Source organism: Nylanderia fulva, unplaced genomic scaffold (assembly GCF_048542155.1).
Source record: "Nylanderia fulva isolate GAGA-0341 unplaced genomic scaffold, ASM4854215v1 Scaffold13, whole genome shotgun sequence".
NCBI lineage: Eukaryota > Metazoa > Arthropoda > Insecta > Hymenoptera > Formicidae > Nylanderia > Nylanderia fulva.
Window position 1 is genome coordinate 3,215,097 of NW_028189518.1, and position 16,564 is coordinate 3,231,660.

At 34.4% G+C, this 16,564-nt stretch overlaps 3 protein-coding genes across 3 annotated transcripts in view; 1 reads left to right on the top strand and 2 right to left on the bottom strand.

Annotated features, from left to right (window-relative positions):
* The window catches only part of Ance-3 (angiotensin-converting enzyme Ance-3), a 49,445-nt gene that overhangs the window by 18,885 nt on the left and 13,996 nt on the right, over positions 1 to 16,564 (top strand). The window lies entirely within an intron of this gene.
* LOC114932542 (uncharacterized) lies at positions 1,117 to 2,716 on the bottom strand. The gene is made up of 2 exons (XM_029304818.1): positions 2,527 to 2,716; positions 1,117 to 2,173 (listed from the first exon to the last, which is right to left on the bottom strand). Exons 1-2 carry the CDS (start codon positions 2,714 to 2,716, stop codon positions 1,188 to 1,190), a joined length of 1,176 nt encoding a protein of 391 aa, XP_029160651.1. The 3' UTR covers positions 1,117 to 1,187.
* LOC114932436 (uncharacterized) lies at positions 9,999 to 12,458 on the bottom strand. The gene is made up of 2 exons (XM_085479797.1): positions 12,378 to 12,458; positions 9,999 to 11,667 (listed from the first exon to the last, which is right to left on the bottom strand). The coding sequence occupies exons 1-2, from the start codon at positions 12,387 to 12,389 to the stop codon at positions 10,444 to 10,446; spliced, it is 1,236 nt and encodes a 411-aa protein (XP_085335923.1). The 5' UTR covers positions 12,390 to 12,458; the 3' UTR covers positions 9,999 to 10,443.

Sequence of the window (16,564 nt, forward strand, 5' to 3'; positions counted from 1 at the left end):
TTTCATTACAACTGATGTTTCTCTACTTTGTGATGAAAAGATTACAAAATTAAAGAGAGAATCGTATATTTTATAATATATGTACATACATCTCGTATGTTCAACACATTTTTAACAAAGTACTAATTTTTAAGACTTTGCAGATATTCATGTATATCTACAATTTATATAAAATAAAAAGAGTAATTAACAATTAATATCGCAGTACAAAATTAGATCGATTCATTATTTTAAAAATTTAATTTAATATATATTATGAATCTACTTACGCTATGTGCAATTGACTACTTCTTATGGGATTGCGGAAGAAATAAACATTCCGTAATCAGAATCACGGTCAATGTCGTTGAACGACTGTTGTTTTGTAGAAATCAATTACATCCCGACAATCCTTGTCTCACTACTGTAATTACGACGCGGCGAAAGTGACTGGAATTAAATAGACGACAAAGAGAGACTATAATGATTGACGCGGGAGATACTTAAATGAATGTTGCAAGAAGTTAATTGTCGGCATTTATTAGACTAGATTCGAATATCAGTTCCTATCTTTAATTACCTTCCTCTTTTACGCGTTAATTGTTTGGGTAAAATTGTTAAGTGATAGTAATCAAAAATAAAAGTTAAGTTGATTAATTACATGAAATTATTTTAACCGAATTATGTTATATTTAGAATTTGAAATATAGTGATTAGGTTTGTTTAGGGAAATAAATTTATTTAACAACAATTATTTATTTTCACAGCTTACAATATTTTTGTGGAAAAATCATGTACTATGATCAAAATAATTCCATCATATTGTGTAAATAAAATTTAATAACAAAAGATAATATAATAACAATTAAAAAAACAACATTTTAACTTTATACACGTGTATTCAAGTAACAAAAATTCATATAAAGTAAATAAGTTTCTCTTTTCAAGAAGTTCCAACACTCAAGAAGTCATAAATATTCAACTATATTTAATAGTTCTACATTTTAAATTAAAGTTTAATATTTTATATTAAAATTTTTTAAATTTTAATATAAATTATTAAACGAGATATATGCACATATAAATATATACCTGTAAATTAATGTTTCTTCGATCATCAAATTACACATTCACAGTTTGACAAAAATTAATCAATTCACAAAGCCTCTAGTAGCTGATTTTATTAACGTCTATTGAATAATATATTTTCATGAGTGATGATATTTTTCGTATACTGTATTCCATACACCATTATGCTCCATTTGTTGCTTATCTATTGGCACCGCGACTGGTACCTTAATCGGATAAGGAATAGGTTTTTCGATGTGATATTCGACCGCTTTATTCACGTTAATCGGTATAGGCCTCTCCACTGGTATCTTTACCGGTACAGGAACAAATTTTTCTACAAAATACGGTACCTTTTTCTCGACCGGATACGGTGCTGGTACGGGAATCTTTACCTTGAGCAACACCGGCTTGTCCACCGGAACTGGTACCGGTCTTTCTACGTGTACTTTGACCGGGATAGGAATCGGTTTCTCGACAGGATACGGAACCGGCTTCGCGATCGGTATTGGATATGGCTTTGGTATTGGGACTGGTATCGGTTTATCCACCGTGATTTTCACAGGGTAATGAATGACTTTCTCGACTGGATATGGCTGAGGTACGTGTATCGGGACCTTTACCGGTACTGGTATCTTCCGTTCTATCGGAAATGGATTTGGTACCGGGACCTTTACTTCATAATGTATCTTCTTCTCGATAGGATACGGTTTCGGTACGTATACTTTGACCGGGACAAGACGATCCACTGGTACCGTAATCGGGTACGGGATCTTTTTGATGACTGGTACCGGTCGCGGAATTTTAAGGGGAACTTTGACGAGAACCTTCACCGGATAAGGTATTTTCTTTTCAACCGCGTATGGTTGCACAACGGGTACTTTAACCGGGTACGATATTTTCTTAATCACGGGATATTGGATAGTTTTCTCTACGGGATACGGTACAGCGATTTTCTTTAAAATCGTTATGGTTTTATGCACGTTCTTGTGTACTTGATGATCTAACACTTTATTATTGTGTACGTTTTGTTCGCCTCCTCCACCTTTCGATTCATAACCATAATTATTTGGCAATTTGTACTCATTTTTAGGTTCATTTTTCAAATATACATGAGATCCTGAAACTGAAATTATTATTAATTAAATATCTTTATTACTTATCTTCTAATATATTTATTAATCATCTTTTTTGTTTTATTTAAACAGATTTTATTTAATTTTTAAAAAATTAATTATGACATATGTAAAAAAATAGACACATATTAAATAAGTAAATTCAAACAATATAAAATAATAAGATATAATTATATAAAAATAAATAGTTATATGCAATAACACTTTTTTTTAATATTCCATGCTTACTACTATTTTTATCGAATTTTAATTGCTAAATTTCAAGTCATCTAAAAGATTTTGCAACTAAATAAAAATTAGCTCTTACATCATTTATTTTATCAAAAAACATCAGAATACTTACATTCATTATCTTTTGATTGATCTAATTTGTTCTTGCGTACATTTATATAAGTATTTCTTTCTCCAATATTAGCTCTATTGTGCCTCATGTGAAAAGGCATAATTTGATATCTTTGTTGTGCTGCAGGTAGATTATTGTACTTATATACATATTTATTGAAGTTGTTGTAAATTGAAGAAGTTGACACCATAGTCACAAAAAGTGAAAATAAAATTGTGTAATCCTGCAAGTAAAACCCAAATAATTTTATAAATTTATTGCATTTTTAAGAGCAGAATAAACAAATAAAACTATTTAAAAACATTGTTACACTTGCATATATATCTAGATTCTTTTCCTAAAGGTAAAATTTAATTGTAAAACTAAAAATATTTTTTGTTAATATAGTTTGTGCGAATTGTTTAAATACAATATAAATTAAATCGATTATTTAAGAAAAAGAGAGAAAATCAACATTTCAATCAGTAAAAAAAATTATTTTTTTCCTTATTTACTCTCTATTTTATTTATAAAATTTTTTGTAAAATAAAAATCTAATAACATATAAAAGCAGAAATAACATTACAAAATTGCAAAAAGTATAGAAAGAATAAAACGAACAACTAAAAGAATAAAAATGTTTATGATAATGATTTTATAAGAATTTCTACCGCACTTTAACAAAATTTTATTATATTTTTTAAGAAATTTGGCACAAACACTATTCAAAAGAAAACGTCTGCACAATGACATAGTTTCAACACTTATTATCACAAAAAATTACTAAACGTTTTCAACAGCATAACGTACCACATGTCTCATCTTGAACAAGATAATAGAACAATCTCTTGGGAAAAATCTTCAAGCACCTTGCTCGAGTTAAGAGTAAATAGATCAGTTGCATACTTTTACCATCTTATATATAACGGTTGCCACAAATGCGTTGTTTTTACTGATCTAGAAGCGCACGCAATGCCTTCTTCAAGAGGGGATAACACTTTCGCGTTTCGTTACTCATTACTCGCACGAGTGAAACTGTCCCTTTTGGAACAGTAAAAATCATCTGGAAAAATACTAGTACGCGCTAATTCCAATAGCTTTACCTGTAAAGGAGTGACATTTATTTATTGTTCCGGTAGCAAGAACCGCTCGCTTCTTTTATGGAATGTTGACATTCCTCTCTCGATCGGTTCTCTAACCATGATCTTGAAACGATAGACATTGTTGCATAAATCAAAAGAAAAACTACTAACACTACTCTGATAATTCGATAAAAATTTGATAAAAAAGATCAAATAAAATTCACGAAAAACATTGTTTTCATTGAAATCGAATATCATAGAAGCGATTGTCCGAAAATAAAAGTAAAAGTAACTCAATTACTTTCCACTTGTCTTTCAATCATCTTTATACTGAAATCTGTATTACTCGTATATTACTATTATAAATGCATGACGAATTGATTATTTCCGGAAATATATAACCGGTCACTTGGAAACGAATCCAAACCCGGTAAACTAGAATTCGTGCTATGCATCGCCGCTTCGTTCGAAGATAACGTTCTGTACAGAAAGTGAAAAGTGTCAAAGACCTTTTTACATCGATACGGAAACTTGCTATGGAAAGATTAGTTACGGTAATTGCTAAAAAAAGTGACTTGATATTTTTCAAAAATCATGATATTTCGCGGTGATTAAGATATTGTGAAGTAAACCTTGCTATTACAGTCAACATGCATCGATTAATTTCAAATTACGTAAATATTTTTATCGATATTGAGTTATAGAATTTTACGAACTCAGTTATTTTTAATATCTAAACAGTTTAATAACTAAAAATAATATGAAAGAGTTTACATAATATTAATATCTAAATTATATAAACCGTTTTATTAATGGTCGCTTTTAATTGAATTGCATATTGAGCCACTTAAGTTGATTATAGTAAATGTAAACATACCATATATTATCTGAAACAATCTCTTATTTCTATTCACTCAAAGACGATAAAACATTTGTGCTCTAAATAAAAGAGATAAAAGAGAAATACTGGTGTGTGTTGTGAGGCATTTAAATTTGCATTTTAAATGCATTTTGAAATGCGATCGTAAATACGATAGTGAATATAAGATGAATTTTCCAACACCAACGCAAGGAGAAAATAATGTTCGCATTGCTTCATGTCGTTTTACATGAATTTCGCGCGAATGTGCACGCGATCCTAATCGTGATCCGTGGATCACCGATCTTCATTATCATTTTCCAACGCGTTTGCGTGTAAAAATATTTAATGCTCGACAGCAATCGCATAGTTCTAATTAGCTGCACAATCCACACGTCGTTACTCGCGGTCCCGTAATTATTGTTCGCACTTTTTTCAAAATAAATCGCGAATATATATATAGGTATATATATATATATATATATATATATATATATATAGAAAGAGAGAGTTTATCGTCTGAAAGGACGAGTTTTTCATTAAAAATGCATATGCCAGGAGAAACGCAGTGTAGTGTGGAAAAAAATCTGCGCTCATAAATGGCTTGTTAACATTGTAACGCGAGAAAATACAGTTCGACGTTTCATATAGTGACGACGGTATTAAGATTAATCTAAATGAGTATTTGCGAGAATTCATTATACTCGTGTTGAATGAGGAAGTCGAGAACGGAAGCGCGCGCGGTAGGCTTTGAAGCTACTTCACGCTTCCGGATATCTAGATTATGACATAAATGGGAGATTTATATAGCGATAAACATTAAGAGATGATATATTCACACTGTGCATAATTTACTGAAAAATCTGTTTAGGATATGCTTTTAAATCACATAGTAAATGTTACAGTAATAGTAATTTTCCTGACACGCATGACTGGCTAGTTAAAAAATTAGTCTTGCGTGATTAATTATATATGAGAACAATATCTTTGAATATGCCTCTTTAACTATAGTTGATGATAGAACATGCTGTGGTTAGAATCTGAAATTTATTCAGACGTTTGCTTATAAACATCACTAACAAGTTGGCAATTTATTTTCAAGGCAGAAGAGAGAAAGATCTGTAAATCAAATGTTATTAATAAACGCGATATCTATAGATTAATGTTAATTGACTTGGTGCACAAACTCGTGCTCGTAATTAGTGTCCTCTTAATAATGACGGAACTACGTGTTTTGTATGCTCGTAAACTTTCTTACATTTTTAATATATAAGTTTTACCTTCACTCTCTCGAGTTCGCTACGTTGCTAGATATACATGCTTTCTAGTGCACATAAGATAGCAAAGACGACATATTCTAGTAATAGGAAGCGACATTGTTCTGAGAGATTATATCTGTTATTTAATCTTTTAATTATGTCGCTGCGGCCTGCTTAATTCTAGGACACTAACATTATCTTATGGCGTATAATGACCGATCACAAATATATATAATTATTATATCGTAAAAATATAAGATTAAATGCAATAAGCAAAATAAAATCCAATAATTAGTAAGTAAAAACTAATAAATTAAAATGCAATTATTCGTAATTTAACTTATTAGATTTATAAATAATAATATACATTTTGCATACTTTCATAAAATCACTCTATTTCCAAAAATTCACAAGCTTTTTTTATAAAAAATACTTCTTAAAAATATTGAATTTCCAAAAAAAATCTACGATATTATTATATTAATACATCTATATAAATCTAATTTACTATTCCGAAGAAAGAAGTCATATTTCAAGAGTAACGATGTAAATATTTTAAACTGTGATCTCTAGTAGTCTTGTTATATATTCTAGGCTAAAAATTACAAGAAATTATCATTCACGATAGCAATTGCAATAAATCACCCTCTGCAAATATCAAACGCATAATCGCTAAGAGTGCAAAGTGGATCATGATGCGTTTGCATCATTACTTTCACTTATCACGTGTTCACACAATGCAATTTAATGTCTATTAATTTTAAAGTTAAATTGTTGCTTAAATAGTAACGATCTGCAGTAACTACAGCTGATAGAGAGATTCTCTCACGGTATATATATCACAAATAAATTTTACGAGCCACAATACACATTAAACTATCAACAAATGATAGAAATGTACAGATATAAACAATCGAAATATAATAAAAATACACAAATATTATACGATATATATTTCAGGATTGCGATAATAAAATAAAAATATATTTTTTATATTTTTTTACATTAATTTCTATACTATTGCATAAGACATTTATTTATAATGTAATTGTTAACTTAATTTAAAGTATTAGATCTTATATAAAATATTCACGAAGAGAGTATCATCAAAGAGATAATTATTTTAATATTTTGATTTAATGAAATTATTCTATTTAGTCAGAGATTTGTTGGAATATCTTTATTATAGCAGCAAATGTAAAAGTGCCAAGCTACCTTACCGGTTACTGTCGCTGAAAATAGTTGAGAGAAGTGCCGTTCCTTTCTAGATAGCTTCTGAAGACATAATATAAGATATATCAAAACATTTAAATTTACAATTGATAATTTAAATAAAAATATATTTATTCGCGTTAAGTAAACACAATATGTTAAATAATATATTTTAATTGTATGAATATAATTTTTATATATATTTTTATATATATTTATAAATATATAAACCTTTCAAATAATTAATTAAATGGATTAAAATAAACTTATTATTTAAATCCATTATCAACTTCAAAAATTTTAAGACATTTCTCTAAACATGAAAATTTTCTTTATTCTAATTGCATCATTTAACACTATAAATATGCATTAGCAGCTCGTTAAAAAAATGAAGTAAATATCATATAATGTCAAATAACTGACTTGAGATCCTCTCACCAATGCAATTAGGTGATAGAAAATTTCGTAACAAAATTACTAAACTCATGACGGATAAACATGATGATGGCGACAATCACAAAAATGATTAGTTTCGTTAATATAATGTTAATATTAAAAAAGTGAAATTTTTAATTTAAACTAATAAATTAAGTTTCATAATTTCTCATTGAATATTTGAACATAATTAAATGCGCGCGCGAAATCCGACCTGTTTTGTTGAATCTTAAATATCATAGTGTTCACAACGATTAGAAATCTAATTTCCTATCAATTAATTAAATGTCAAGTTAAATGTCTATTAAAATAAGAGATGTTCCATAATTTATCTAAAAAAAAAAAAAAAAAAAAAAACAAGATCTTTCAGTCTCGAATCATTTAAAATCTATCGAAGCTCTGACATTTAAGCAACTGTCAGCCTTCCCACGTTACGCTTCGGTGTTCGTGATCTTAAGATCTTTATAGTACAATACTTTTTAACGAAGGATGCAAAACATCGTGTTCGTTCCGCGTAATTGTCTTAAAAGGAATAGTTTCGCGAGTCAAGGCGAAGAGGTGCGGCGGGATAAATAAAGGAAGCGAAAGGACAGGCCCGTGCCTGTGGAAAACGGACGAAAGGGGAAGTGGACTTTACGGCAGCACGATCTTTCTCGGCGAGGCGAAGGGGAGACTCTTACTTTCAGCCTCGGCGTCGCGTGCGCTAATGGCACGATTGCATAATCGTTCCCGTGATCCGGACGAGCACGTAAGTCGTCGTTCGTGAGTCAAGTGGCAAAGCCGCTCCGGCCGAAGTGGGTCGTGCAAGAAATTAGTCGGGGATGCACATCGACTTCACTTCTGCAAACATCGAGGGCCCCCAACGAAACATTAAGACTGAATCCAAAGATTGAAGTAATCAAATTGATCAGAGATCAATTATCTCGCGCGCGGACTTTTTTTTACTTTGCATCCCTAATTTATTAGAAATCGATGTGACAATAGGAAGAATCTATTATTTCTTATGCATCTTGCAAGCCTCAGAAATTTTGTTCTCAAATTTCTATATTAATTTAAATCTTCCTTTGCCTAGCAAAATACAAGTACATAAGATGTACATAGGTACATGTATGTACATAAATAAAAATATAGGTATATAAATAAGTAAAGATAAATATATGTTAATCTTCTATTATTCGGATCATTTATACACGTTTATCTTATATTTTGTAACATTTACGAAATTTCGGAGAAATACGGAAATTTGATCCGAAAGGTTATGGCATCAATATTAATTAAAATCGCGCAAATTTGCGTACACGCGTGTTCTATTTTATCCGATATATCATAAGTTTTCATTGAGTGCTAACTTTGTGGAAACTCTTATTTACTTAGCCTCGTTATATATCAAATTTAATTCTGGATTAAATCACATAACTTTCTTGCGAAGGAAAGAACATCATCAGATGAGAATTCAATCAAATTTTAATGTTCCCCAAGGAAATGTAAACATAGGATAATGAAGGTCGAAGTAATAAACTTAATTATATATTGAATATATCATATTACATCAATATGTATGTTTACTTAGGAATTTCATGGTACACGGATCAATATTGATTTTAATTTCTTGTATGTATGTATATGCATGTATACATATACACGCACAAAATAATTACATTTCTATACATAAAATAGATATAAAACGCACATATAATTACGTTTTAATTATCAATAATTCACGATAGAAGAGAATTTATCGATCAGTAACATAAATTATATTAGAGGAAAGCGAAAGCAAGTAATCCAGGAAGAATATTGTTAATAAATGATATAAATCGTCGATCTTATTTTTAAAAAATACAGAACTTTAATAAAATAAAATCATACACATTACAGATATTGAAAGTATTCGCATAAATCAATATCTTTTAAAATAGATCACCAGGGTTTAAATAAATTTTGAATATTTCTACAAAATTAGGATAGATCTATAAGAGAGTATAGTGATGTACAATCAACAAAGTTAACGATTTGGTAAAAACTTGTCGACGGAAACTGGGTCGACGACTAATCATGCAATTTCGTGTTGTCAATAGAATGCAGTGACATTTGTCAATAACGAATATAGGATTGTTATAAAGAATATAGCCTAACAGCGTTAACAATAAGGTAATTGAAAAACAGTTAATATTCCTCTCTCGAATTGTTTTAATGACATTTTCCTGTTTGCAAATATTTTAATAATATCAAAAACAATATATTAATATACATATTCATTAAATATCATTTTATATGTTATCAATATATTATTTATAGATATATAATAAAAACCAAAAAATAACATATTTCTAAATAAAACAATACACATTAAATCACGCTCATTTACAACTGTTGCTTTTTGCTAATTTTATAAATTTTTGACTTAAAATGTGCTTCTCTTAATATGCCTTCTCTCTACGCAATATTATTTTACACGCTATGCTCTCTTGCAGCATTAAAATATGTTCTATCATTCAACGTTTTTCCATTTAAAAGTCATCATAAATTCAACAATTGAGTGTATTTTAAACCATTTTCGTCAATTTTTTTCACATTTTTCCTAATCTTTTTTATAAGAAGGAAAATACGTAGGAATCAGGATAAATAAATCAGTTACAGAAAATATATATGTATAGTCAGGGAGTGTATGACTACTTTACAATAATATTTATTTCATTTTCTGTAAAAAAATACATACTTTGCTAATATCGGTACAAAAGTAAGACAGACAAGCGAGCTGCTCTCGAGCGAAGATCGCTAAAGACGAGTACATTCCTATTGGTCATTCGTTCTTCCTAACTGGCACACGTCGCCGTGCCGCGCCCTCGTTGCGACTATAATCGGGATCGGAGTACAATGGATCGGTACGCGATCGTCTGGCAAAAGATCGTCCCCGATCCGATCCAGGTACAGAGTGGCGGATATCGCTGCGCCGCACGGCAACGTTTCGAATCGGTTCTTCGTATTTCTAAGACAAGATCCTCGTGGTTATCCGTCGTCGCGCGCGCGGGCGAGATGGTGGAGAGTTCTTCGTAGGACGACGACGGAGAACCAACCGTGAATTGCGATGTTAGTGATGATGACCAGAGTAGCCACCGTAGCCTACATCGCCACCCTCGTATCCGCCACCGTATCCGCCACCGTATCCGCCACCGTATCCGCCACCGTATCCACCAACGATGTAGCCACCCTCGTGTCCGTGATGTTCGTGATGCACCGGCACAGCTACCGGCACTTTAACCGGGTAAGGCACGGGCTTCTCTACCGCATAAGGCACGGGTTTCTCGATGTGAACGGGATACGGCCTGTCGACCGGGACCTTGACTGCTACCGGCACGGGTCTCTCGACCGGGTAAGGCACTGGTTTCTCAACGGGATACGGTTGAGGTACTGGTACCTTAACCGCAACAGGGTAGGGCTTCTCGACCGGGACTGGGTACGGCCTGTCAACTGGGACCTTCACGGGATAAGGTACCGGCTTCTCGACTGGGTAAGGCACGTGCTTCTCAATGTGTACGGGGTAGGGTTTGGGAACGGGTATGTGAACTGGACGGTCGACCGGGACCTTGACTGGATAAGGTACAAGCTTCTCGACCGGGTAAGGGGCGGGTACGTGGACCGGAACTTTGACTGGTACCGGAACTGGTTTCTCGACGGGATACGGTTGCGGTACTGGTACTTTAACCGGGACCGGAATGTGTTTCTCTACGGGATAAGGCTGCGGTACTAAAACCTTGACCGGGACAGGACGATCGACCGGTACGTGAACCGGGTAGGGTACCTTCTTCTCTACCGGATACGGTTGGGGTACGTGAACGGGCACCTTCACGTAGACCTTGACTGGGTAAGGCACGTGCTTCTCAACCGGGTACGGTTGCGGTACGGGCACTTTGACGGGGACCGGTACGGGCTTCTCTACCGGATAGGGCACATGTTTCTCCACGGGGTATGGCACGGCGACGTTCTTCACTACGGTCACGGTCTTTACGTGGTCGTGGCCGCCGATATATCCGCCGTATCCGCCGTATCCGTGACCGCCGTATCCGTGACCGGCGTATCCGTGACCGCCGTATCCGTGACCGGCGTATCCGATATTGCCCAAATCGAGACCGACGTGTCCACCTGATCCAATATCGTATCCACCGTCATAGCTGTAGCCGTAGCCGAGACCTAACAGGCCGCGCTTTTCTTGCTTCTTCTCGCCTCCGGACTTCGCTTCCACCGACTTCTCGACTTTCGCGGTCTCCTCCGACAATACTGTTGTAACCGCGAGGGCGGCAACAGTCACGCAAATCTAGAAAATACGCAATATTATCTCTCATTATGCTTCACGTAATTATCTCGATTGCGCTTTATTATTGTATATAATACTCGAAACGTCCAATAGGAAAACAAGTTCTCGAAGAACGTGTATTAGAAAGTTCAAAATATTAAATCTGCGAGTCTGAACCCGTTTTATTAACAATATCTGTCAACCGCTCGTATCTTCGATATCGACTCGATACTTCAAATTTGCAGATATATTAGTTTTCTATACATATTATATATTAATTTTCTTTATGCTTAAAAAATCTAGTCTGGTTTAAAATTAAATACACATATACATCACCGCACGATGTAAGAAAAATTCTTTAGAATTCAGAAACAAAACGTCGTGAGATTAAAGCTCATTACATATAAAGGCGATCGTTTTATTTCGCGATAAAATGAAAACTATTCAAGTCGCGTAAGTTGTCCGGCATTAGTATGCGTTCGGAATACACTCCGCGTGCAACTCGTTCGTGGAATTCTTTAACGCATGATTTACGAGTCTATATATACGCGGGTTTTAATCTTTCTCGAAACGATCCGCACCCCCGATTAATCTCGTTCACTTCTCGTAGATATTATATCTATCTGAGCCTCCTCGATACACGTTCACGTACGACGTTACTCGCTTTCCGACGACGCGACACCAGGACGAAAAGTATATGCAAACGAATGCAGCAACTACCAAGGACGTACCAGGATTCTCATTTTTGCTCTCGCGATGTTCCGGGTGCGTCCAGGAGTGAACTGGATGCTGATTGCCGTCGGTTCCTGGCCTTATATACGCGGCACACTTTCGCCTTCGCCACCCGGGGCCCGTCGGGGCCCCAAGTCATGTACCCCCACGTTATACCTCTTTGTTCAACTACGACGATGACGGACCTACCGACTCTACCACTCCCCTTTGGGACAGACACCTTACTCCCCCTCTTCAATTTCCCTATACTGTACACACATACGCACGCACATTCGCGCAAGTTGCGAAGAACAAATTCTCCTTCTTCGACGAACGGATCTCGTTCCCTTCCTTCTTCGTCAAATACTTGTGCTCGCGTTACCTGATATTTTTTTTTTTTTTTCACATGTCTTCGCAGGTACCTCGATTGCGCTTTAGTTTTATACTTTCTCTGAGAGGAACGACGGACATACCGATTGGCCGTCGTAACGTCCCTTATGTTAGTATCGGAAGCCGTCGACGAGACATCGATCGTATCCGCGTGCCTTTCCAGTTCGGACAAACTTAGATTGACAGCGCGTAAAAACTCGCCTCTTCGTACGTAACATTTCACGAGAGTTCGACTCGGATAGATTCGCCTGCCGGCAAATCTCTGTCAGCCGACACGGATACCGTCAGTAATATCGTGCGGATAAAATGTGACATTCATCACTCACGGCGACCACTGGTCCTGTCATCGTGACATTTTGGCACGTGTCGGTTCCCTCACTCTTGCGAGAGATTTATAAGTCGATATATACAGGTTGAATACAATTTTATAAAATTGTCGAAAGTTAAATTGTCCATTTTTTTGGTGTCGCGTGTCGGACGTGCTCCGACGATATTTTCTAAACTTTTTCGCTCGCCATTAACTCCGTTTCGAGATGCAGTTAAAGTGTGCTCGAGTTTGGATTTTCAACTTTTACTACGCATGTACGTGTCGTAGTAGAGACGCTTCGCCAGTGGAACGGAAGTCGGGAAAAACCCCATCTAGGAGAGGGATTGACTCGCAATCGTTGAAACGCAATCGAAAATTGCGCGTCTTACAGAATTTCATATTTTAATATATGCGCATATATTGTACATTTTGCCACAGTCAATTGCTAAAGTTAATCGTCTAATAGAATTATTATATATATCTATATATTTTTATTAAACTTTTCTAATAAAACTTTTGTTTTCTCCATTACTAATTTTGTTTTGTTTCTAATACTAATCTATAATAAATTACATGGCGCATACATGCGCCTATAGGTAGCATTGACATGCCAGCCTAGTTTTTCCCGTCAGTAAATTATACTAATTTCCTACCTTTTCCCTACAATTTCATGTCCCCCTACAAGAGAATGCATAATTCACATTTCAGCATTTACCTTCTCCACATGCCTCTATATTATAAATTTTCCACTTTCCATCTTACCTTTTGAATATAGTAGAAACATAGCTTCCGAGCTTCATTATTCTAGTCATGATTTTAAATTTGTGAGAAATGATTTTTCAGATAGCGAATCACACAATTTGAATTTGTTGTACATTATTACTCATCAAAATTAGAAGAATAGCTCAATTAATTGTTAGAGCTAATAAATGTCAAAAAAATCGCTTTGATAATGAAGAGGAAATTGAGAGGATTTAAAATTATGGTATACACCGGTAAAGTGATTGCAAAAAAACTTGGATAATTTCGAAAATAAAAATTCCTATCATTTTCCAATGTCTTTCCCAGCTGAAAAACTTGTTGTATGCCGATCGCACTGACGCAACGTAACGTGTTTCAGCTACGGGCACTTGAATACGTTATTTTTCGTAGCAATCGACTGCAACGGTCACGCGAATCGCGCGCGATCAACGTCATCATGCATCCTCTCCCTTTCTAGCTATATATTACCGTTCCGTTTTCGTCCTTACCTCGCCCAACGCCTTCTGTAACCGCGTAATGCAGACGCATATACATACATATATACATGCATGCGCATACACATGACAGACAACGTAAGACACACCGCCTAGAATTTATCTCCCGCCGATCTCGTGGGTGTAGCATTGCTCCCTTTCGAGGGACATGCGGACCCACGTCGCAATCCCGTTCTAAAGTCGGTGAAGTTCCGCTTTCCATCTCCTTCTCTCCGTTTCGCACGCGGCTAAGTATGTCGATGTTTACCACCGCATTATCCATTGGACATGATCACCTTACGCGAACGGTGTTCACGTGCAGTATTATATCACTTTACTCGGCAAATATATGTATATCGGACAAAGAAATGTATTCGCAGAAATCCACAGCATGCAGTAATAATTTGCTTTTTCATAGGCGAAAGTATATCATTAATGTTTCGCAATACGGAATAGAGATATAAAGAGAGAGAAAAAGAGATTATTATTTAAATCAATAGAATTGTTTGTTTTAATCCATGTAATAAATATTGATAAATCGGCTTTTCGAAGAATTCATCGAATTAAAGTTAAAAATTCTCATGTTCTCAAAAATATTTAATAACTTGATATCGTGAGTGTGACTAATAATTATTGGAAATTTATAAAAGTAAATAAATTCATATTAATAAAAAAAAATCAATGACGAATTAAATAAATTACATTTGCAATGCAGAAAAATTAATAGGATCTGTATATTAAATTGATTAAAATATACGTATAAAAGAATATCAGATTTATATTAATATAAAATAATATAAAGTGTCGTATTTAATCGTAAATGGATATATATTTTATTATTTCACAATTAATTATCAGTCTATATATGCATATAATTCTTGAGCCGACAGATACTTTAAAAGACAAACGCTATATCAGTCGGGTCTGGCTTAACTAGTTGAATCTCCTGCGCTTACACTTAAAACTCCCCTGACAGCGATAATTATTCTGATTTATAATAAATCCACATGTCTGTGAATATCCTGAAAGACACGCAATCAAACTTCAACACGTACATAACATAAATGATAATATAAGATAATATGAGAAAGATATATAAAAATGTTCTTGTCGCATATCTGTATCTTCTTTAATTTTTCATCAAATTTTTTGTTTAAACTTTCTCTCTCGTTAGATCATATTCGCGTTCGTACTTTTTGATATTAATGATCAACGTAATATTTTTTTTATTTTAATGAAATCTTTATTTACAAACTTTATTTACTTTTAATTGAAAAAGTATATCAAAATGGTCGAAGCTATCGCGATACCTGTCATTCAGGGCGAAGGTCTCACCTCGATACTATTCAACCGTGTAACCTGATTCAATCGTTTCCTCGCAATACGGTTACTTCCCCTTGAATATCAATATGACGACTTGGTTTCACTCTCCCGCGATGCCATTTCGATGCATTCGCCCACCCGTTAAGTGTGGGTGAGCAAGGAAGGTTAATCGATAATATTCCCTAGTAAAAACGCTCATAAAATTGCGAAATTAAATGATTATTTTACTATGTTGAATGTTGCAATGCGATAAAATTTATGCCAAAATTTTACGTTTCGATCCCTAATTATTACAACTTAAATTCTGCCGCTTACAAAAATTTCCCTCAATTTTTGATGATGTGCGAGATTCACAAATTAACGCGCAATAATAATTACTGTAATCAAAAAGGTATTACAAGTATATACAGCTGTTTATACATTCATTATAAAATCGATTATAAAATCGCGATGATATGAATCCGGGACGACTTGCGTTACTTTTCGATTTCTTCCTGAAACGTGTTTAGGCTGGGAAATCATGAATTTCATTAATTTCGTCGATGACATCATGAGTAATGCTCGTAACGCAAGTCGCAATATATATATATTCAGATGTCATGCGTGTGTTACGACACTCTCGTCATATATTTTCAAACGACGAGAATCCGCGCGAGAGAGCACTGTTACAATCGTGGAAAGAAAAAGTGTTGGAATCCCGATCGTAATACCGATCCGCGATTTCCGAATGATTATTACGTAAAGGTCGTTGCCGAAGAGTCTCTCTCTCGGTGAAACGACAACATACTTACTCGTTTGTTGCCTCTCTTTTTAACCACCTGGCAATATATTCTATACGGAGGAGGCGAGAATATTTTATCTCCCATCTGTTACTCGTTTTCATAGAGATCGAGAGTCTTCGTGACCTCACTGACCCTGTTAACATTAGCCTTGCAGATCCTCAAGATTCATG